General features: G+C 35.4%; 3 protein-coding genes across 7 annotated transcripts in view; 2 read left to right on the top strand and 1 right to left on the bottom strand.

Moving 5' to 3' along the window:
• The first annotated feature begins 107 nt into the window (after positions 1-107).
• On the top strand, positions 108-14,324 carry LOC126780568 (uncharacterized). 2 transcript variants are annotated; one of them, XM_050505162.1, is made up of 11 exons: positions 108-395; positions 641-760; positions 923-1,140; positions 1,321-1,529; positions 1,612-1,729; positions 1,797-2,014; positions 2,877-3,075; positions 5,040-5,123; positions 7,384-7,497; positions 11,405-11,593; positions 14,108-14,324. In XM_050505162.1, exons 1-11 carry the CDS (start codon positions 318-320, stop codon positions 14,115-14,117), a joined length of 1,557 nt encoding a protein of 518 aa, XP_050361119.1. In that variant the 5' UTR covers positions 108-317; the 3' UTR covers positions 14,118-14,324. The 2 variants fall into 2 exon arrangements, with proteins under 2 accessions (XP_050361119.1, XP_050361120.1); XM_050505163.1 differs by lacking the exon at positions 5,040-5,123.
• A 3,790-nt stretch (positions 14,325-18,114) lies between these two features.
• Positions 18,115-19,529, bottom strand: LOC126780750 (enkurin). Its single transcript, XM_050505423.1, has 4 exons — positions 19,130-19,529; positions 18,740-19,030; positions 18,455-18,671; positions 18,115-18,390 (listed from the first exon to the last, which is right to left on the bottom strand). Exons 1-4 carry the CDS (start codon positions 19,213-19,215, stop codon positions 18,220-18,222), a joined length of 765 nt encoding a protein of 254 aa, XP_050361380.1. The 5' UTR covers positions 19,216-19,529; the 3' UTR covers positions 18,115-18,219.
• Positions 19,530-19,532: 3 nt separating this feature from the next.
• Positions 19,533-23,026, top strand: part of LOC126780716 (pyruvate dehydrogenase phosphatase regulatory subunit, mitochondrial) — a 236,825-nt gene continuing 233,331 nt past the window's right edge. For 3 of the 4 annotated variants that reach the window (XM_050505369.1, XM_050505370.1, XM_050505368.1), the window contains exons 1-6: positions 19,533-19,868; positions 21,780-21,992; positions 22,117-22,280; positions 22,349-22,482; positions 22,577-22,679; positions 22,897-22,998. In XM_050505369.1, the coding sequence (XP_050361326.1) occupies positions 19,621-19,868; positions 21,780-21,992; positions 22,117-22,280; positions 22,349-22,482; positions 22,577-22,679; positions 22,897-22,998 (964 nt within the window). In that variant the 5' untranslated portion in view covers positions 19,533-19,620. Of the gene's footprint in view, positions 19,869-21,779; positions 21,993-22,112; positions 22,281-22,348; positions 22,483-22,576; positions 22,680-22,896; positions 22,999-23,026 lie in introns of those variants that run through there. The other variant, XM_050505371.1, reaches the window with a different exon arrangement.

The raw sequence follows: 23,026 nt of genomic DNA, 5'->3' as shown, positions 1-23,026 counted from the left end.
TCTGTTACGCAATATTATACGATCAAATTCAAAATAGCAGTCAGGCAACACTCACGCAAGGCATATAACGTGACATCCACATTAATACTTTTGCCTCTCATTATCTCTCTCAGTGCTTCCGTTGTTGTCTAAATTGTCTTTCAAACACTATTCAGAATAAAGGAGGGAAATATTAAAATATATATTTTATTTTAATTGCAGAAATATTTTATCGGTTCATTTGTTAGTGTTATTGTATCACAAAGCCTGTTTTATCCTTATATTTAACTTAAGTCTTTTTAGTTTTTTGTTACATTGCTATACTCAAGATTTAAATAATGGAAGAAATGCGATCTAAGCATAAGTCCATACAAAATGCAGCTCATCATATTGCTTTAGAATGTATTCATCCACAGGTATGTTTATTTTTAAATGTAATTAAATACAATAATAACTTCTTACAAAATGTATAATAATGTTCATTGTATACATTTATAAGTAAATGGTCTTGGTGATATAAATATCTATTTTAGAGTATGTAGAAACAAAAGTAAAATCAGATTATAATTTTAATATACAAGTATGTACATATTTATTACAGACAAAAATTTCAATCACAGTGCGATTTGTTTATCTATGTCTGTACCATTGGATTGCACAGTCAGCACATGGCTCGCCTTATCATGTTCACCCGTATCCCTCTCCCGTACGCCTACAACATGCCTTCCAAGCTCAACAAAGTCCTCAAATGTTTTACCCCAAAGGACTCAAGACTCATATTGTAAGTATCAACCTATGCTTATTGAAGGTAGCTAAATAATATTTCGTTTGACGATATTTGAAATATTCAATATTCGGTATAAACTTGATTTACTTAATCAAAAGAAGCAACTACCTTCTATATATAAACTTATTATTTATAAAAGTAAATTATATTTTATAGGATTCAAGAGCTTTTGCAACACCAAGTGAAAGTCCTATCTTGGGAAGAGCTCTCTGCCTCACACCTCGAGGAAGTCCTTTGCCTGGTCGAGTTTCTCATCTTAATGAAAAATTCCAAGACTCTCTCACCCTGAATTCTGATACAGATGCTCTAGTTGCTAAAATAAGTGCAATGTTTCCAACAGTTAGTGAAACACACATAAAGATCTTATTGAAAAAGTAAGTACATTAAATTTATTTGCATAAATTAGCCCATATCTCTAATAATACTAATGGGAAACATATTCATTTCCATTAGAATTAAAAATTATCTGTATGTATGAAAGAAAATGAATATACCTCCAAAAATTTAAAATGATCCTAAATAAACATGTTAATTTTATCACATAAACTTTTAAGATATTACAATCGCGAAGCAGTGGTGATCAGTGCTTTACAAGTTGAGAAGCACCCAATAACCACACCTGGACCCCTGACGATGTCACCTTCTGCAGCACGCTTACAAAAGGGAGCTATCGGTGTTTATTCAGCCTTACAATTGGGAAAAGGAGTTTCAGGATCTATGCATAGTTCTAATCACTTAACACCAATGACAGGAACTCCTCACGGTAAGATGTAGATTAATTATCAAAAAAATTATTCTAAATTTACCCTTTTTTTTTTAATAGCTTTTAAGTAATTATGTTTAAGGTTCGCCATTGTTATTACGACCAGCTTCAGGTGCTTCAAGTTATTATGTTACTGTAAAATCAATGGATGGTCCAGTTCAGGCGGCACCAAGACACCAGTCTCCGAAAATGAAACTGAAGTAAGTGTGAAATAAAAAAAATAGATCGATTTTCATTTTCTATATTTTTTTTTCTTCGCACTTATAGGTACTTGAAAAGTGTCTTTCCTAAAGCTGAAGAAACGCTAATCCTGGATGTTTTAGCGAATAAAGATAACAATGTGCAAAAGGCAAGTGAAGAACTTATTACAATGGGATTTACGAAGAAGGAGACTTTAATTAATCAACAAAAGAAGAAAGAGAAGGAGACACCACCTCCTTCAAAAAAAGTATTCATTATTAAAACTTTGGAAGAGAAGAATCAATGTAAGACTGAATATTAATTTACTATTTAAATTGTCTTTACTAATATTATAAATGCAAAAGTTGCTCTGTCTGTCAGTTGTTGTTTTGCTTTGCTAACCCACTGAACCGATTTTGATGAAATTTAGTAAGGAGTAAGCTTGGACCTTCATGCTTTTCTCAATTAACCCTCAAGAAATATAAAATGCAGGGTTGTGTACAACTTGAATTTTAAAAAAATGTACAAATATGAAAAGTTTTTTGAAATTCCATTCATAATAAGAGATACAAATATAAACACTAATATTTAGGCTATTCATAACAAATAACAAACATGGACTCTTAGAGTTTTTAGAAATAGTCTTCTCAGAATGAGAACATTTAGCTGTACTTAACTGTTCTAGTCCAGTACCTGTTGAAGGCGGTAGAATTTTGGTAACCTAAATTTTACAAATATTCGAAAAAACTCAAACATGCAGGTTTTGTCACAATGTTTTTATTCCTAATAAATACCGACATAACTTCGACAAGTCAGAAGTGCATGCTGTAAGATCGAATTTAGCATTGAAGACCAGCAGTTTCCCCTGCCTCAGCCTCCTAATAATTTTAAAATTGTACATTGATAATTCAATTGGCAATTATTATTACAACCTAATCCTAAACTTTGGACATATCCGGTTACCGGGTGTATGGGATACATACATTCAATGTGTAGGATTATTGATGATACTAATATTTTTAAAGAATTTTGGACACAAACCGAATCCCATGCCAGAGAAGCCTCAGATTCAGCTAGTTATCTATAACAGATATATATTATCATCATTATAAATAAGAACATTTTATGTATATGATTATTATAATTGTATTAAAATAATGATTACAGTGAAAGAAAAACTCCAGAAGAAATATGACAAAGTAGCCGAAAGAGTTGTATCCATTGCACTAGAAAGTGTAGATTTCAATGAAGAGCGGGCTGAGCAGATATTAAATGCCGTTGTTCAAGAGGAAGATGCACCTAAATTGACAAGAGCTATTGAATTTAGAGACATGAGGCGGCCTGATAATGTAGACCTGAAAAAAGGGTAAGATTATATATTGTCTTCTAAAATTTTACTGAATAGTGATTGAAACCATTAGCAGTCAAACAAATTACTGAATAACACACTTAAATAATACATTTTACAATTACAATTTTTTTTTATTCGGGTAGCTATATAAGTGAAATCAGAATATTTATAGAATATAAATAAAAATATATCCTCAAAACAAAATTCCAAGCTACTGAATAGGCATGGGATTATTTCGGTAAAATTCGAATTCGTTTTACATATTAATAATAAATACATTTTTGATTTACATCACATGAATGTCTACATAACACTAGCACATCTACTATGATTTATATTGAAGTTGATATATTTACTATTAAAATTTTATATAATAATACAACTTTTTTGAAAATATTCGAATATACATTATCATATAAAAAATCACTGAACTGCAAAAATAATCGCCTTATTAAATATTCAAAATCAATTACAATTTGAATGTTTCCATTTGTCAGGGGACGAATTTTACTAATCTATAACGATTACGAAACTTTCTTGATACAATTCCATATTAACTTTGAATACTCTATATTTATTCAGATCGGAACCGAACCGATATGATGTTACCATATACCGGAGTATCAAAATCACTTACTCACTTAACTTAATTGTTAACTTGCCATGCCAACAGTCGATAATTAAATTAAAGAATAGGAAAACGGACAAACGGCAACGATGACGCTTCGATTCGATTGCGATAAAGTAACAATTTGTTAGTAGAATTGTCTATAGTATTTGTTAATAAGTTATAAATAATACGTTTTTGTTTAATTTAAATTCTTTATTAAAAATATATTGTAATAATAAATAATGTATGTCATAAAAACCATATTATGTATACGATCAACAACTATGATTTTTTGGAATATGCTATTAAATTGGTATATGTGGCCAAAATAAAAATGTAAACTGGGTGATTATTTTTGTATGTGTATTTTATATTAATCTTAAACACATGGCCTGCATCGTAAAGCTATTCGACCCCTCTGCTTTTTAGCTTCTCATTTTATAAGAGCAGCATAATTATTCTAAAGTATTTACGTATAATATTTTACAACTTTAAATTTAGTCGTGAAATATTTATTGTTTTAAAAATATTTGTGCAGCTCTTCTATTATTCTGTTATACGGTGAGATTGGTTTCTTAGTAATTATTTACCTAGCAAATTTCTTTTATGTCAGCTGAAAGTCAGAGCTACGTTCCCCTTTACTCAATCATATTTGTTCAGATGAGCAAACCTATATAATTATAAGAAATAAGTTGTTTTTTTAGTGAAACGATTAACTAAATGGCAATAAAGTACCTAAGTCAATATACGTCCATAGCAATCATCCACTTTTTGCTGGTGAATTTTAGTGTAGCTTCTGTTCCCTTTTATACCCTTTGGTCGCGGTGAAGAATGGACGAATGAAACGAAACTTTCACGTTCAAAAGTGACCTTTGATTTCATGATATTCAAAAACGCTGATACATTTGACTCGTTCATAAAGCCTGAACAAAACATCCCATATATCTAAATTAAAAAATTAACATCCATACAAACATTCATTCTCTTCATTTTATTCATACAAATATGATATTGATTATGACCAACGTTATAAAGGAAATCCAGTGGAAATTGAAATTGCATGCTTCTAGACCTGGTTCAGACGGGGCGATGTCTATCGCTCCGGTCACTCAATCAGGCAGTCAGTTCTAGAGTATTAGTATGCAGATCGAAAAATGTTCATTACGAATTACCCCAAAAGTTACCCAATATTAACATACACGGTGTATTATAGGCAGCGTATTAATTTAATTCCGTCCGGGGAGGTTGGGGGCATAGTGACTTTCAGAGACAATAAATAAAACTATTATTCACTATTATAATTTACTGTCACTCATGACCAATCTCATCTCCCAACATCACTCATACTCACCCGACCATTCCGCGTCAGCGCGTGCGTCAGCCCGGAGGAGCCGACGAGACCGCCCGCCGCGCCCGTCGTGCGCCGTCTCAAGACGTGGACCGAGCATCTAAAGTACGTGCGTGCATGGGTAGAGTCGACACAAGTTTGTCTATGCTTGTTTATAAAACGAAGAATATATTGTGTAATATATCTGTTGTGTTCGTGTGCTAAATATATTCATGTACCTCATATCAAATGGGAAGAAGCACCCCGCTTTATTATCTTGAAAAAAACTTTTTCTATAATATTTTATGTGTGTCTGTTTGTGTGTATAGTTTAAACTGGGTTATTTCTTTTTATGTCAATTAGATTTTATCGAAGAAATAGATAGGTGTAATGAATTGATTGAATTTGACAAAGTGGTACATGAAATGGAGATTGAATATTTACGGTCTAGTGACTTAAATGCGTTTCCAAGTCAAAGTAACCGATATTCCTACACACGACACGTCGTAGTAAATAAGTGTGGCTGTCTGGAACATAACATTCATAGATATAGATAAGCCTCGTAAATATCTTACATCTGAGTCTTTACATTCTATTGTTTGCATGGAATAAGTGTTTGAATATTTACTTGTTTAATATTTTTTGTAAATTCATCGCTAGTACAAGTAGTTCAACAAGGTCTGTGATAACAAGGATATTTTTACGACAATATTTATTCAAAAAGCTATTTGATGCAAAAATTTGTGAATATTGTAGAAGAGTGTAACGAGTTATATATTTTTGTTTCGGTGTGTTACATGTGTATGATTATAAAGTTTTCTTCTTAACTCTTTTCCATTTAGAAAGTCTTGCAATGCTCGATAATTTTGTTCTTTTATTTATCATTGTCGTTATACAAAATATAAATATAATACAACAAGTTAAATAAAAACACTTCTAATAAAAAAAAAAATGAATCTATCTGTAACAAAGGTAATAAGAACTTTCTATGGAATCGGGTAGAGAAATGTGCATGATTTCTTAAAGTATTTTTAATGGAATCGCTTTGAAATGTATGACTTGATTAACTTAAGTTTTCTATTTATTAATTCATCATCATTGCAGTTACAACGTTATACAGCAGAAACGTTAATTGTATTCATTCAAAAAGTCATCGTATATACAATTCGGTAAAACCAGAGATCGATGTTATCTACAGGACTAGTGTTGATTGCAAGGTTTACGCATTATTGGCAAAGTAGGAGATTACTATGGGACCTTGATCGGCCGTAGTCAACCTTTTTTATGTGTCCGTATCAAGTGTTTATTTTTTACAGATATAATATGCGGAATTCCTATTAAACAGTACAGCACATGATATATTTCTGGTCATAACACTTCTGTTAGTCGAAGCCCAACTTAACTACAGTTCTTATTTTAGGTGATTCCGTGAAAAACGAAAACGTTAAACATTGTTCTTAATCGTAATAGTATTATTTGAAATTTTTCACACCAAACCAAATTATATTTTTGAAAGGTCAGCGTCAAAGTCTAATAATATAATCATGCTCAACTACCTCTGCGTTGCACACTATCGTGACTGACGACGAAAACACATGTTTATGTTTATAGAAAATCAAAATCGAAAAATTCCGACCTAAACGATAACAATAATAAAGAGTGTCGGACACGATACTTATTTATACTATATGGTCAAAATATTACAAAGTTTGTTTTGTATTTTTCGCCACAAACTTTGTAAGATACGACCGCTGATTCGAAGCTAAATTAAAGCGAATATATATAAATAAAGCTAAAAGCTATGTAGTGATGACTTAAGACAATTGTATTTTTTTTTAATTGTCAACAATTCCAATTAACTTTTCATGAATTTTGTATTTGTTGGGAAGTACATGGATTTCTGTATTAACAAGCTTTTATCTCAATCTGTATATCCGGTGCCTTTATTTGATATTTATTTCTTCGTAGGCGATAGAGTTAGCCGCCCAAGAGAAGTTAAAGTGCTAAATTTTTCTAAAGAAAACTAGAACAAGATGTATTTGAATCTTATAGAAAAAACTATATATTTTCACACCGCATTATTTATTTATAATGTATTTGCACATTATATACGATAGATGTTAGTCTCCTTAGATTCGTCTTTCCTTATTATTATCACTAGGAATGGTCAGTCACCACATTCATTTTCATTGTTTTTATTAGCAGTGTTAATATAATTTATTTCCTACAATTCCATTATATATATGAATTAATTAGCAAATATATCGTGTTAATGTATTTGCCTTTATAAAGAATGTTGATGTATAGATTATTTGTTTATGGTACCTTAAAAATTGGTAATTGTGGATGGTTTTATGAAGTACAAATATTTTTGCTAATGTTACAGACCTATCTTGAAGTCGAGCAATAATGCTGAATCAAAGCATAAGTCACAATATACGGTAGAGACAAGTGGACCTAATGCATCACTTCGGCAAGGTCCAAAAGACAGCCTGCTATTGTAAGTATTTATTATTATAATTATTATATAACGCGTATAGGTCAGACATGTCAGTAATGAATTAAACTACATTCAATTAAAAGGGTTTTTTCATTAAGGAATATTATACATTTTTTTTTTTATATGCCCCGGGATGGCAAATGACTCTACTCCACCTGATGGTAAGTGGTAGTAGAGTCCAAACGCGACGACGGCCAGTACAGTCGGGAAGAATGTTCTGTACTAGCCGTCCCCGCCTTGCCGGCCCGCAAGATGCCTCTTCACGCCTCGTTTGAAGGAACCCGGGTTGTAAGAGGAGGGGAACACGTGAGCTGGTAAGGAATTCCATTTTTTGGTAGTGCGATAAAGAAAGGAGTTGCCAAATTTCTTTGTGCGCGATGGAATTGATGTCACAGTTAGGCGGTGACATCGAGAACCAGCTCGCGTGGACTTAAGAAGGAAGGGGGAAGCAGGAATTAGAGAGAATAATTCCTCAGAGCACTCGCCGTGATACAGACGATAGAAAGCGCTCAGTGCTGCTATCTCGCGACGCAATTGTAAAGGTTCAAGGGTGTTTGTGACCTTTACGTCGCCAATAATGCGTACTGCACGTCGCTGCAACCGGTCCAAGGCCTCCATTAGGTACTTAGCGGAGCCATCCCAAAGGTGCGAGCAATATTCAACGCAAGACCGTACCTGTGTTTTGTATAACAGGCACAGTTGTTGTGGCGTGAAAAAACGCCGCACCTTGTTCAGAACTCCGAGTTTTCGTGAAGCTGTTTTTATAATAGCCTCGATGTAATCCCTTGGACTAAGGTCGCAGCGAACGTCCATCCCCAGCATGGCGATTTTGCTTTGTATCATCAGCGGTGTGCCACAGAGGGAGGGATGAGGGTAAAATGGTGACTTTATCGCTGTGAGAGCGCACACCTGTGTTTTCTTGGCATTAAACTCAACAAGATTATCAGAACCCCATTTGGCGATGAGCTCTAATGTCCTATCGAGTTCAATAACAAGATTCTCCCGCCTCTCCTCAGTTTCCGCCCGCCCAGCCACTGCGCGTCCGTGGTATCCACCATGCACTGTACTATCATCTGCATAGCAATGTATGTTCCCAAGGGAGAGCATATCATTGATATGCAAAAGAAAGAGTGTGGGAGATAGCACAGATCCCTGGGGGACGCCAGCATTCACTACATAGAATTGTGAAGCGCAACCATCTACTAAAACACGAAGGTTACGCTTGTGTAGGAAGCTGGCAATCCAGGTGCATAGCTGAGCAGGCAGACCATATGCCGGTAGCTTGGAGAGTAGACTTCTGTGCCAGACCCTGTCGAAAGCCTTGGAGATATCGAGGCTAACAGCCAACGATTCTCCATGCTTGTCGATAGCTTCACCCCAGAGGTGCGTTACGTACGCTAGAAGATCACCTGTGGACCGTTGGTCCGAAACCCGTACTGACGATCATTAATTAGACAGTGATCTTCTAGGTAATGGATCAGTTGGTTGTTTAAAATCCGTTCCATCACCTTACAAAGTACTGAGGTGATAGCTATTGGCCGATAATTTGCCGGGTCAGACCGATCCCCTTTTTTGGGAACCGCTTGCACATTAGCTCTTCTCCAAGCCTCCGGCACACATCCCGAAGAGAGAGATAGTTGGAACAGGCGCGTTAACACAGGAGACAACTTCGCCGCGCACTTCTTCAGCACAATGGCTGGTATTCCATCAGGACCGCTAGCTTTCCGTATATCAAGTGATTGCAGCTCCGCACGCACATCACGTTGCCTGATTTTGATGTCAGGCATCGTGTGGCCACATGAAGGTATTGTTGGTGGCTGCGCACTACAATCATCGATCACAGAGTTGTCGGCAAAGAGTTTAGCCAGGAGGTCGGCTTTCTCCTGCGGACTGTGAGCTAGCGATCCGTCCGGATTTCTGAGCGGTGGCAGCGAAGATTGGCAGAAATTGTTTTGCACAGACTTGGTCAGACGCCAGAACCTACGGGAGCCCCTAGGATGCGAAATAAGGTCATACCAATCTGTACAATGCGCTGTGCATCCGCTCTCGTGTATGCCTTCCTACAGGACTTGGAATTATTATTGTAGTTTGCTTTCAGTGAGTCAATGTTAGACGCCCCGCTAATGCAGCCGTTGATCCACGCGCGATATGCCGCCTGCTTAGATGATACAGCGTCGGCACATACACGCGTGAACCAACGGTTACGCGTACCCCTATTGATGAGATCTGAGCTAGGAATGTAGTATTCCATTCCTAACATGATCTCATCAGCAACAGCAGCGGCACTAGCTGTCGGGTCATTCCCACTGAAGCAACGTTCCTTCCAAGGGACTGACGCATAGTAATCGCGCATACCGTCCCAATCTGCCGACTTATAGTGCCAAACGCGACGTTTGCATACCGCTGATGGCGGCAGCTTGGCCTGTGGCACTTTGGTAGATATAAGGCCGTGATCCGAAGAACCAAGTGGAGCTTGAACCACAACCTGATATTCCACCGGGTGAGAAGTCAGCAGAAGATCCAGTAGAGAAGGCGCTTGCCTATCAATGTCTGGGATCCTGGTGGGCTGATCAACCAGTTAGGTCAAGTCGTGTGTGAGAGCAAAAGCATGAGCAGTTCTTCCAGCATGGTCAGTTTTGAGGGATTTCAACCATGATTCATGGTGAGCATTAAAATCCCCCAAAAACACCAATTCCGCGTTAGGAAACTGCTCTTGCGCAGCATCTGCCACCCGACTAAGATGGTCGAATAATCGGCTTGTCTCCAAGTCACCATTGTGGGATCTGTAGAGGCACACGTAGACTCGACTCTGACGAACCAGGTGCACACGTACCACCAACATGGAGATGGAGGGGTCCTCCAAGCAGCGCAATCGGTGACAACAAACATCCGCCCTGACGAACAAGCATACTCCGGCTTTCGCTTTAAAAGATTCTTCAAGCATGTAGCCGGGATAGTTAAGGTAGCTGGTGTCGGCAGGGCGGAGTATTTGCGTCTCCGTGAGAAACAACATTGCTGGCCGTGCTGTCTCGAGATGGTGGTGGACAGCGTTGAGGTTAGCGTGGAGTCCTCGGATGTTAGAGAACTCGACCTCAAACAGCGTAGGTATGGTGGGGGTGTGCACCGCTGAACGACCGTTATTTCTTATTTGCGCTACCATTTGGAAAAATTAGGAAAAGAGACGTGAAGCGAGCGACGTATTGCCACGATAGGGATGGGCAAAGTATGGAGGCGTGTTTTCCCAAATGTTTGCCAAAAAGGAAAATATACTGATCCGCCGGATGGAAGGGCCCCCGAACCCCCCCGGAAGTGGCCGCCGGGACCCCACCTTCCGGTCACCAACCGGCACGACGGTCCACCCCGAGATTATGCGTGGCCTGGTGGGGCAGCCTCGCGAGCTGGTTAGGCACGCTCGGGCCCCTGTACTATGCCACGGGCGGCCAGCGGAACAGCCGTTTCTTCGGGTCTGCCTGTCCGGCAGGTCAATACAGTTTCCCCCGGCATTGGTTCAACAGCCGTCTCCACTGGACCAACACCCACCGCGGCAATACTCGCTCGGACACTGGCTGTACGCTGGCTGACCTCGAAACGCGGCTGCAAGCCACTTCACGAGTTTTTCACCATGCGTACGGTGCTAACAAGCCAGGCGGATGTTAGCATCCTACCACCAGATGAGCAGATGGTTGCTCAGATATCCCTTAGTCGCCTCTTACGACACCCATGGGAAAGAGAGGGGCAGTGAAATGTATTCTTTCTCCGTCACTGCACGGACGAATTTACTAAGATGACCAGATAGGCATACATTATAAGTAATATTGTTAAATGTACGTCTTCAAAAATCTAATTAAAAACAAATTATAGTTAAGTGTTAGAATATATGTTTGTTTAACTTGATTTCTTAAAATAGGGAGGACTATATGACCTGGAATGGACCAAATCCGGAATTTCGTTGTGGACCGGTCGTCAAACCAGATGGACCAGAACAGAAAGAGAAAACGTTTTCTCAAGCACGCGGCTCTTTAGGGCTCGCCAAGGGGCCTGCAGGCTTAGCTAAAGGATCAATATATCAGAAAGTGAACAAGAAATCAACTAAAATGTGAGTTTAATTTATATAATTTCTGTCAAGCGTATTATCTCTACATTTGTTACATTTACGAGACAAAATTGAACCTGATATAATTACATGATATACTATAAAAATACTATCAATTTTAATATTCGTTATCATATCGACCGAAAAAATAATCTATACACTACTTTATTACTTGTTGGATTAGAATTCTGGTTATTCTGATGATGTCAGAATTCCAAATTCCATCGTCACCACCTCGATGTCATTTCCTGCCTCGCACAACTCGGTGAAATCAGGTTGCGCCGGCGACTTTTCCGAACCGATGTGACATTATATTAATGATTTTTATAGAATAGGAAGGCGGACGAGCACAGGGGCCCCCTGATGGTAGGATCTGTCTGTTGGGCAGAGTCAACTGACAAGGCTGAAAACTGAGGATGGCAGAATAGTCACGTCAGGATCTGAGCTGTTGGAAGAGGTTGAGAAGTTCTACGGTCAGCTGTACATGACAGCTCAATCACCTGTCAGTAGTCATGCTACAGATCCCAGAGCAAGACTAACCCGACACTACACTGAAGATTATAAGTACGTCAATCTTTTCGAGATTAGAATGGCTCTCGAACAACTCAAAAACAACAAGGCACCTGGTGATGATGGTATTACAGCCGAGCTTCTGAAGGCGGGTGGTACACCAATCCTCAGGGCTCTTCAGAGGCTTTTTAACTCCGTCATAGCCAAAGGTCAAACGCCAAAGGCATGGCATAGAAGTGTGGTGGTACTTTTCTTTAAGAAGGGTGATAAAACCCTTCTGAAGAATTACAGGCCCATCTCACTGCTGAGCCATGTTTACAAGTTGTTTTCGAGAGTCATTACGAATCGTCTCGAGCAAAGGCTTGACGACTTCCAGCCACCCGAACAAGCCGGATAGACCACATACATACGCTGCGGCAAGTTATACAGAAGACTGAGGAGTATAACCAGCCACTTTGCTTGGCGTTTGTGGACTATGAGAAAGCCTTTATTCGATCGAAACCTGGGCCGTGCTGAATTCTCTTCAAAGGTGCCAAATTGATTATTGGTATATCAGGGTGTTAAAGTGCTTGTACGAGAACGCCACCACCGATCCGACTCCAGGATCAGAACTCAAAACCTATCCAACTGCAGAGAGGTGTAAGACAGGGAGACGTGATATCTCCGAAACTGTTTACCGCTGCATTGGAAGATGTTTTCAAGCTTCTGGACTGGAACTGACTTGGCATCAATATCAACGGCGAGTACATCACTCATCTTTGATTTGCCGATGACATTGTAATTATGGCTGAGACCTTGGAAGACCTCGGCACTATGCTCGATGACCTCAGCAGGGTTTCCCAACAAGTGGGTCTAAAAATGAACATGGACAAGACGAAAATCATGTCGAACATCCATGTTGCACCCACTCAAGTCAAGGTTGGAAATTCTGCACTCGAAGTTGTAGACAACTATGTCTACCTAGGTCGGACCATCCAACTAGGTAGGTCCAACTTCGAGAAAGAGGTCAATCGTCGAATTCAACTCGGCTGGGCAGCGTTCGGGAAGCTACACGATATCTTCTCATCCCAAATACCGCAGTCGAAAGTCTTCGACCAGTGTGTGTTGCCAGTGATGACTAATGGATCAGAGACGTGGTCGCTCACAATGGGCCTCATAAGAAGACTCAAGGTCACTCAAAGGGCAATGGAGAGGGCTATGCTCGGACTTTCTCTGCGAGATCGAATCAGAAATGATGAAATCCGCAGGCGAACCAAAGTAACCGACATAGCCCGAAGAATAGCTAAATTGAAGTGGCAGTGGGCGGGGCACATTGCTTGCAGAACCGACGGCCGCTGGGGCAGAAAGGTTCTCGAGTGGCGACCACGAACCGGAAGACGCAGCGTGGGCAGGCCAACAAGGTGGACCGACAACTTAGAACGAGTCGTGGGAAGCCGTTGGATGCGGGCAGCGCAAGACCGGCCAACGTGGAAATCCTTGGGGGAGGCCTTTGTCCAGCAGTGGACGTCTTTCGGCTGATATGATGATGATGATGATGGTAGGTCACTAGAGCCCATAGACATAGGTATTGTAAGAAATGTTAACCATCGCTTACATCACCAATGCGCAACCAACCTTGGGAACTAAGATGTTATGTATCTTGTGCCTGTAATTACACTTGCTCATTCACCCTTCAAACCGGAACACAACAATTCCAAGTATTGCTGTTTTGCGGTAGAATATCTGATGAGTGGGTGGTACCTACCCAGACGAGCTTGCACAAAGCTCTACCACCAGCAGATGCTCGCTAGCTATCTAACCGAACCCATCTTGCGAACGGTATAAGGTTATGGCTATTATTTGTAATATAATATACCGATATCACCGCTATTTTAAAACACGATTTACTAATAAATAAATTAATAAAATAAAAACGATTGTTGTTCTATAAAATGTGATTCATATTTTTAAATAATAGTAATATTATTTAATTAAAAGGAAATATATAAAAAAAAAATCTCTTTTCAGAGTCGGGTAAAGGAACGGTGAATACGTCGAGACGAATCATCTTGCCGCCAGTATTGAATTTAGTAAGAATATATTTTCTATTAGTACCGTTAATCAATTTACAAGGATCTCAGAAAATAACAAAATTTAACTCTTATACAGTTATCTTAACTGCCAAGTGCTAATCTTAGATATTGTAATAAACGTGCAGTATTAGTTTTACGAGCAATCTATTTATTCAAACAATTTTTCATGTTATTCCCAAGTAATTTATTAAAGTTATACTACAAAGTGATTTTGTTATAGTTAAAGTATTTGTGACAGTTTGTAAATTTTATTTATTAACAGTATTTTTTGTTATTTAAATTGAGTAGTTTTTAAGTTAAACTAAGTTTATAGGTATACCTTTGTAATTGTCTTTTTTTATATTTAGAGTAAGCAAGTTAAAATTCAAAGTCAAGGTCCGGTTTTTGACTACAAATAAGCCCTCTGCAACATTGCCCATGATGACGTAGAGAAACCGCACAGACAAAAAATGTGTGCAAACTGTATCTTTGGTAATGAACGTTTATATTAAGCCGCATTTTTGCGTCCGTCCGTGCTCGAGGATACCAAGAATTCCTTGGTACCCTCGAGCATTCCCTTGTCATGTTACTAAAAACGTCCGTAATAACGTCAATGCGAACAGTCTATTGTGGTGTACTTGTAATGTTACATGAACATTACAAGTACGGGTTGTACGAATAGTGCGTACCATTTAATGTAATAAACTTACTCGTTTGATATTCAATCATTTTGATACCAACAAGGATGAATATTTTCCAAACTTTCCATATCAAATTCTTTGTTACATGGGCGTGTGATGTAATTCTTCCTCTATCCTCGGGTCAGTACCGTGACATCGATGTAATGCCTGAATGTTCATAAAACGCGAATACTCTTATGGATATACATATAAAGTATCATATACAGTAACAGCCTGTTAATGTCCCACTGCTGGGCTTAGGCCTCCTCTCCCTTTTGAGGAGAAGGTTTTGGAGCTTATTCCACCACGCTGCTCCGATGCGGATTGGTACAATACACATGCGGCATAATTTTAATGAAATTAGACACATGCAGGTTTCCTCACGATGTTTTTGTCCACCGTCAAGCATGAGATTAATTTAATTTATAAACACAAATCAAGCACATGAAAATTCAGAGGTGCTTGCCCGGGTTTGAACCTACGATCATTGGTTAAGATTCACGCGTTCTAACCACTAGACCATCTCGACTTTTTCAGTATCATATAACCGGGCTATAATATGGTAGATTTTATAGTTGTAATTTATATTTCAATTCACAGAACCGATATCAATATAAAATTACGCACTCTTGGATTTAGCACTGCCATTAGGATTATCGCACCGCACTGTAAACATCAAGGCATACATACATATGTATTATATAAATCAAGTCAATATTGACCCATTAGCCTTTGAGATTTCGAATAATATATAATATGATATGATTTTATCGTCCTTGCCTCGATCTCTTAGAAACATAAACAATATTAAGAATTTTCGTAAACAAAGTAATAATTCCTAAAGTAATTACTATTTTACTGGTGGGTATATTGTAAACAAATTTTTCAAGTAATCTCTAGTCTTCGTTGGATTCCTCTCATAGTCGGATATTACATGTACCTGTAGTCCATTTCAATTCGATTATTTATTTGTGATAAATAATTAGATCTAAGAAATAAGTAAAATCTTTTATTTTATAATTTGACGAGCCGGTTGGCGTGATTAGTAGAACACTTGCCTTTCACGCCGAAGGTTAGGGTTCGATTCCCACCCAGGACAGACATTTGTGTGCATGAACATGTCTGTTTGTCCTGAGTCTGGGTGTAATTATCTATATAAATACGTATTTACAAAAGAAAAAGTAGTATATGTAGTATATCAGTTGTCTGGTTTCCATAGCACAAGCTTTATACAAGCTTAATTTGGGATCAGATGGCCGTGTCTGAAAAATGTCCCAGGATATTATTTATTTATTTATATATATTTATTTATTTTTTTACATATATGTGTTGACATCGTAATAGTTAAGGATTATATGTGATTTAAATTTTCTTTATGACTGTTTTCTTGTATTGCTTATTTTTTTATTCGAATCAGTATAAATAATTTCAAGTTACCAGTAAACCCATTATAATAAAAAAATGTGCCAACACTTAAAAGCACTCATAATACAACTGTATTTTTTTTGTTTGACTATACCATAAGCATCCAAAATAAAATTGTGTACAAGTTGTTTTCTTTTGTACATATACGTAATTATATTGGAATGAACTATAGGTTTGGAGATTTGGAAATATCAAATTCCCTCCAAATTCATCGAATCTATATGTTAGAAATGTCCAGCTAGTTTTAAAAAAGCGCATTTATTTTTATATTTAGTATACGGCACTATTGAATGATATAAGTTATTAATAAGCTAGTTATATATTTATAATTATGTAAAATACCAGATTCTTAAAAATATGGTTATATGAAATGAAATTTCCATCTTAGTGGTTTTAGATTACATTTTGTTTTTTTTTTTAAATATAGTTATTTGTATTTATTTTTAAAATTTAACACCGCATACAAGCTTTTTATGACATTTATAACAAAGCACGACTGGGAACTTAAGTAAATTTTTTCCGATGTGTACTTTTATATTTATCTCTCTTGTAAATTTGTTAATTTATTACTTATCCTTAAATTAGGAAATATTAGATCCTCCGTCCTTGTTTAAGCTTTGTGTTTAAATCGTGAACGTAAGTAATCGAGATCTAGAGTTAATTTTGTATTTTTAAACTGGTCACACTGATTGTAAACTGTACTGAATTACGTTTACTGTGTTCTGCTTTATTTCATCTTTATATTATGTATATCATTATGTAAATCATATGCTAATTTCATAATTCCCACATTAGCTTTAAGAATCTGGTATTTGTGAACTTTACCAATTATTTAGCTATAGTCAAAAGCTAGTTGCAACGAAACTGTGCAAAAAATAATTACCATATGTATGAACAAAATTTCAATAAATTATATTTTTTAGGTCAAAAAATTCTCGAAAATATTAATAAGATAATGTTTAAACAATCGAATATTCCCATAATTCGTTCAAAATCTTCCAGTAGGTATGTAATAGTTACATGTATGTGATTAGTGTAAATATTACCTTAGAGTATTTTAAATAATCGTGCAATAATAAAACTTAACCGTTAGCTTAATTATCTATGTTAGAATCTATTTTTAAAAATCTCTAGTAGTAACGATGCCAAAATGTTTGTATTCAATAAATTAAATTGTTTTCATTATTTGTTAAAATATTAATTTGCTAGTAGAACTACAAGCCGGTGTTTTTTTTGAATGAAACGCGACATATTTACATTTAGTATAAGGAGACGAAGTGTCTGTAGTAAGTTTATAATTCAATCTAGTGAATTAGCTCAACATCCGTATTTTGTGATTTTTTCTTAATAAATAATTTTAGTTTAAGACACTGATAATTTGATTTGTTGATATCAAAGTGTTCCTACCTACCTACCTACCTCATGGGCATCGTATCATTGTTATATTACTTAAAAACTCAATGAGTTATCCTAGTCACCTATCCGCCCATTAAGTAAATTAATATAAATTTGTTTGCGTAGCCAGAAATCAAAAGATTAAAAATAATGACGAATTGCATTGGATTGATATCATTATCAGTCCAATGGAATTTACCTGTTTCAATGTTCATGTAAACTACCTAATTCAATTGATGATACTATTAGAATTAAATAAAAAGTTTAAGTGGTTATTTCTTTTTAATTGCGTGTAGTAAGAAATGTGTATTTGATTTGTATATTTATACTGTTATACTAGAATAGAATAGAAATAATCACTTTAACTTTTTATTTTATTCAATATGTTTGCATGTAAAGAAAACAGCTATAGGTATTTATATCTATAAATAAAGAAAAAATACCTTTATTTAAACATTTATTTAAAAAAAATTATAATATTTGAGGCACATGATTTTCAAAAAATAAGATATTTTAAACGTGCAAGTTCAAGAATGTTCTTTATTTTTTTAAGTTTTTAAAAAGCATCTCAATCATAAATGTAAATATATGGATTTGATTCTATTAAAGCTATGTCTTTTTCGAGCTGGCGTAACTCCTGTTCCATTTTTGTTTTTCGTAGAATTTTTGGAATGGTATCCGTTAGCATTGGGAGCTGAAGAAAGTCTTTTTGCAAAAGCTGCCAGTTATATTTTAAGTCCTAAAATAAACGTTAACGGTATTAAAATTTTTGACATTATTATATTTGTTATATTTAAACTTACTTTAAGCAATGCTTGTCTCTCCTGTTCACTTATGAGTTTACATAAGCTTTCTTTATGCTCGTCCTCGTATTTAATTTTGTCAATTTCCTTTTGAATTCGTCTATTTCTTTTTAATAAATATGCTGGCATTTGTCCAAAATCTTTTCTTAAGCAGTATTCCGGAATTTCTCCAGACCCTTTTATCTTTTTTATATGCCCATCCCTGGTGTCTACTAATCTATAAAAATATAATGTATTTTTTTTGTATTTATAACACAAAAAAAAAACATTAGCACAAGAACTTACCTTGGTTCCACAGGCTTAGGTTTCGTTTTTATAGCTTTTTTAATATTTAAAACTTTAAAATTAATCTTAGGTTTTTCGGCCTTTTTACCAGAAATAGTGCGCCTGGGAACAGGTGGAAGCTTTCCAGACACGTAACATTTATGATCAGATTTTTTAACTGGGTGACCTATACCATCTCCCTTTTTTAAAAAATTATCAGGAGGTTTTAGAGGCGTTTCTGCGTAACCAAATGTTTTCTGAAGCTTTGGTATCTTTAACTCTTTCAGTTTTTTTTCCAATTCGGATTCATATCTAAGCGGAAATAAATATATTTACTCGACATCCTTTTATATTTTAATACATTTAACAAAATTTATATTTGTATGTGTAATTAAGAAAACAAGTACGTACCTAGGAGTTTTTGGTGGTTCCGGTGGAGGTTTATCTAATATTCTATAAATTACTTCATCATGTTCTATAATTTCCACTACAGACATTATATTTAAAGCAAATTGATAACCAAATATTTACGAAATAATGTCTAAAAATTGACGATTCGTTGTTATGGAAACAAAATTTTCATTATTATATATATATTTTGTTTTTGCATCCAGCCATTCGTAATATTTTTATCACAAAAGACATCCGTAATAAATAATATAAAATATTGCATAAGAATACACTAAATAGCAGAAACTTTATCAAATAAAATGCTTTACATAATTATAACGAAAAAGGATAAGTTCTCAAAATATTGGCAATGGCAACATATCCCGGACGTCAGGAACTCAGGGTACGTCAAACAGAGATGTCGTAGCTGTTGCACTAAATATTTTTAGATATTACAAATTATTGATGTATTAGCTTTGCAGTGCAATTGCGTATGTGCGCAGTAGTCAACTATGTTCGTAAGGCGACTCCGAAATGGCGTCCGACGATATGGTGCATTTAAGTGCATAGGTGCCGGTTCGCGGAATTTATCAAGTCTTAGTAATCTTGATCATGAAGAAAGATTAGATGGTTGTTTGTTGTCGTTGCCGTCTAATGCAAAAGTAGTAATATGTGGTGGAGGTGTCATGGGTGCCGCTGTGGCTTATCATCTCTCCAAGCGCGGATGGGGAGCTCAAACTATCGTTATAGAAAAAGAAAAGTAAGTATGTATTTCTTATAACTCCTCCTATATTGATTTTATATTATGTAATTTGCTTTGGTTAAACCTTCTCCTGTTATCGATTTTTCACTTATAAGCTGTATAGTAATAGGGTGAGGCTATTGAGTTTTTCAATACATGTTAATATTTTATCATTGGAAAACTATTCAATACTAATACATATTGCAATTGCCATTCATTTATACATTTTTAATATCTTATAATTTTAGTTGTTAAAACATTTTATTTGATAAAGAGAATCATAATCATTTTATAATAGTATTAAACACATATAGATATGCCTAGAAATTGAAATAGCTACCTACCTACGCTTATATAATATATAACATGTCCATTTCATTACTCTAGTTGCTATATTGCTAAGTTATTATTGCTTAATTTTATTTGATATTTCTAAACTTTAGTATCAATCTATATATTAAAAATCTATAACTCCTATGAAAATCCAGAGCGCACTGCTTTGGAAATGTTGCGCACATACCAGACTTGGTTTTTATCTATGTATAATTATATATTTGGTCATAATTGCTTAATAATGTACTATAAACTAACAAACAACTTGTTGATAAACTGTAAGCCAATTTTTAACAAATAACTTTAAAGTTTCATAGAAAAAATGATGACAGATATGTCTCTGTTGTTTTGCTCTACAGGATGATACCAACATTAAATATAATCACTATTGACATAATTGTGGTCAACAAATCTTTTACATAAGTCAGTAGTACATCAGAGTTATTATTCAGTTATTATTACAATTCATTCAATTTTTTTTTTAATCATATACTTTTTCTAATAAGTTAATAATAAATATATGTCAATTGGTTTGTATTGAACATATTTAATTAGAAAAATGGTAAAGTAATTATTTCTGCCTGTTGTTTAAATTATTGATTTACTGTGCTGACAACTTTTATTTTTTTTATTTTTGCCTTTAAATCTGTGAACATAATACTTAAACACAATAATACTTCATATTGATTTTAATAAAAATAAAAACTATGCCAAAAATTATTTTTTGTCTTTGTCTAAGTGGGATTTCGAAAAAAAACTGTCCAATTGGCACAATTAAAAGCCATAAAAATAAAGTTGTTTATCAATTATTTGATATAACAGCGAAAAATCAGTCGGTATTCGACTATTAAATATTGTTTTTCATGTAGTTGCAATTGCGCATCGCTATTCAGAAACTCATTGCTTCGGAATCGATCCTTACGTCGAGAAAAGCCGAGTTTGGTATGGGCGCGGCATTTCCAATGCACTTCGCACTGCGCTCTGGATTTTTATAGGAGTTATAGATTTGTTCCACATATACATGATTATTCTAAATACATTAGGAAAGTATCTTAAAATGAGGTCCAGTAAATATTCATTTTAGAGTAAAATAATTTAGTCATTTTCTTTCCGAAGATAAGCTATTAATTATTACGCCGATATTAATTCGAGTTTATAAGGCATTATTTTATTATGTCCACACTTTTTAATGTTTATAATATATAATAAATGTGCTTAGCTTTGCTCTAGAAGTTAAATTTGATGTTAGAACTATATGAATTTAAAACCAATCGATATGTTGTAGCCACCATGTTGGATGTTTCACGAGAGTTGCACATTCAATATGGTGGATGCATGTTACTTTCAAATACGAAAATATAACACGAAACTTATGAAATGATAGCACAGAATTTCATATCATCCAGTTAAAGATAATTTATTTGACTATAATACAATAAAAATGTATGATATGATGAAGCTTCAAATATAAATACGATACAGTAGACTTCAAATATCCTGAGATACGGCCTATTCTTAATGTTGATGATGTAAATAATCAACATTAGTAATTAGCCGAAAAAAGCATATAAGTAATTAGTGGTTTTTTTTAATCAGAGTTGGTACCGGGAGTCGGTGGTACTCTTCAGGCCTGGTCGGCGCATTTAAACCTTCTCTTGCTCAAGTAAAAATTGCTCAGTCTTCGATACAATTATTGAAAGATTTAGAATCTCGGGGGAGGCCTACTGGTTGGAAACAATGTGGATCACTCCTGCTAGCTAGAACAAGAGATAGAATGACAGTCTATAGAAGAATGAAAAGTCAATCAGTGTATGTGTTTTCATTCGATTTTATAAAAACCGTAATAAACTATAAACGTATATATAGATATTATATGTATTGTATGAAATATTTGGGAACGTAATAAGTTTAGACCTATTTTATTATCAGACAGTTCCTGGGGAATAGAATGTGAGCTCGTTAGTCCTAAAAAGTGTCAGGAGTTATGGCCTATGCTCAATGTTGATGATGTGCTAGGAGGTCTGTGGATTCCTGGTGATGGAGTTGGAGATACGCATCTTTTTTGTATGTCTTTGATGAGAGAAGCAGTAGCAAATGGTAAGTATTTTATAGGATAAGTTTTGTGACGAGGTTAGCTCATATTTTAAGAATTATCATAATTTTAGGCGTAGGAGTTATGGAAGATTGTGCAATAACCGCTGTGCATTCAAAAGAAGGAAAAGTATCCGGTATAGACACCACACACGGCTCCATTGAATGTCAATACTTTGTTAACTGCGCAGGGTTTTGGGCAAGGCAGGTAAGCTAAAGTAGATATATTTATACTTTGATTATAATATAATTATATTATTGATTTACGTATATTTAGAATGAATGAACATTATTTTTTTCAGATAGGGCAGCTAGCAAAGCCTCAAGTTAAAGTACCATTATTACCTTGTGAACATTATTACCTTCACACTAAACGCATCGATAACTTAGATCCGATGACTCCAGGTATGCAATTCGATGAATTGAAAATCTTAATATGAGTAATGCCTCATTTTATAACTGCAATTGCTGAACAGCCCTCTTTGAAGTTCGAATACAGTGACACCCACTTGTGTGATTACAATTCTCACGATTATTATTTTTTAATAGTTATTAGTTAGGTGCAAAACCCTTAAAAACATTTTTATCAATACAACTTTTAAATAATATATTTTTATTTTAGTTGTTCGTGATCCAGATGGTTATATATATTTACGCGAGAGGGATGGGTGTATATTAGCAGGTGGATTTGAGCCAATTGCAAAACCTGTCTATGAAGAAGAAAGTAATTTATGTTTATGAAAATTGAAGTT

Source organism: Nymphalis io, chromosome Z, assembly GCF_905147045.1.
Source record: "Nymphalis io chromosome Z, ilAglIoxx1.1, whole genome shotgun sequence".
Classification (NCBI taxonomy): Eukaryota; Metazoa; Arthropoda; class Insecta; order Lepidoptera; family Nymphalidae; genus Nymphalis; species Nymphalis io.
Note: the sequence above shows the minus strand (reverse complement) of the source record. Positions and strands in the feature narration are given on the sequence as shown.

What these genes read in the sequence shown, in the direction of transcription:
- LOC126780568 (XM_050505162.1), top strand. Translation starts at nt 318, where the DNA reads ATGGAAGAAATGCGATCTAAGCATAAGTCCATACAAAATGCAGCTCAT. An exon ending in TAGAATGTATTCATCCACAG is followed by an intron (nt 396 to 640) that starts GTATGTTTATTT and finishes TGGATTGCACAG; the next exon opens with TCAGCACATGGCTCGCCTTA. An exon ending in TTTGGAAGAGAAGAATCAAT is followed by an intron (nt 2,015 to 2,876) that starts GTAAGACTGAAT and finishes TAATGATTACAG; the next exon opens with TGAAAGAAAAACTCCAGAAG.
- LOC126780750 (XM_050505423.1), bottom strand. Translation starts at nt 19,215, where the DNA reads ATGTCTGTAGTGGAAATTATAGAACATGATGAAGTAATTTATAGAATA. An exon ending in CCTAAGCCTGTGGAACCAAG is followed by an intron (nt 18,672 to 18,739) that starts GTAAGTTCTTGT and finishes ATATTTTTATAG; the next exon opens with ATTAGTAGACACCAGGGATG. An exon ending in AGAGACAAGCATTGCTTAAA is followed by an intron (nt 18,391 to 18,454) that starts GTAAGTTTAAAT and finishes CGTTTATTTTAG; the next exon opens with GACTTAAAATATAACTGGCA.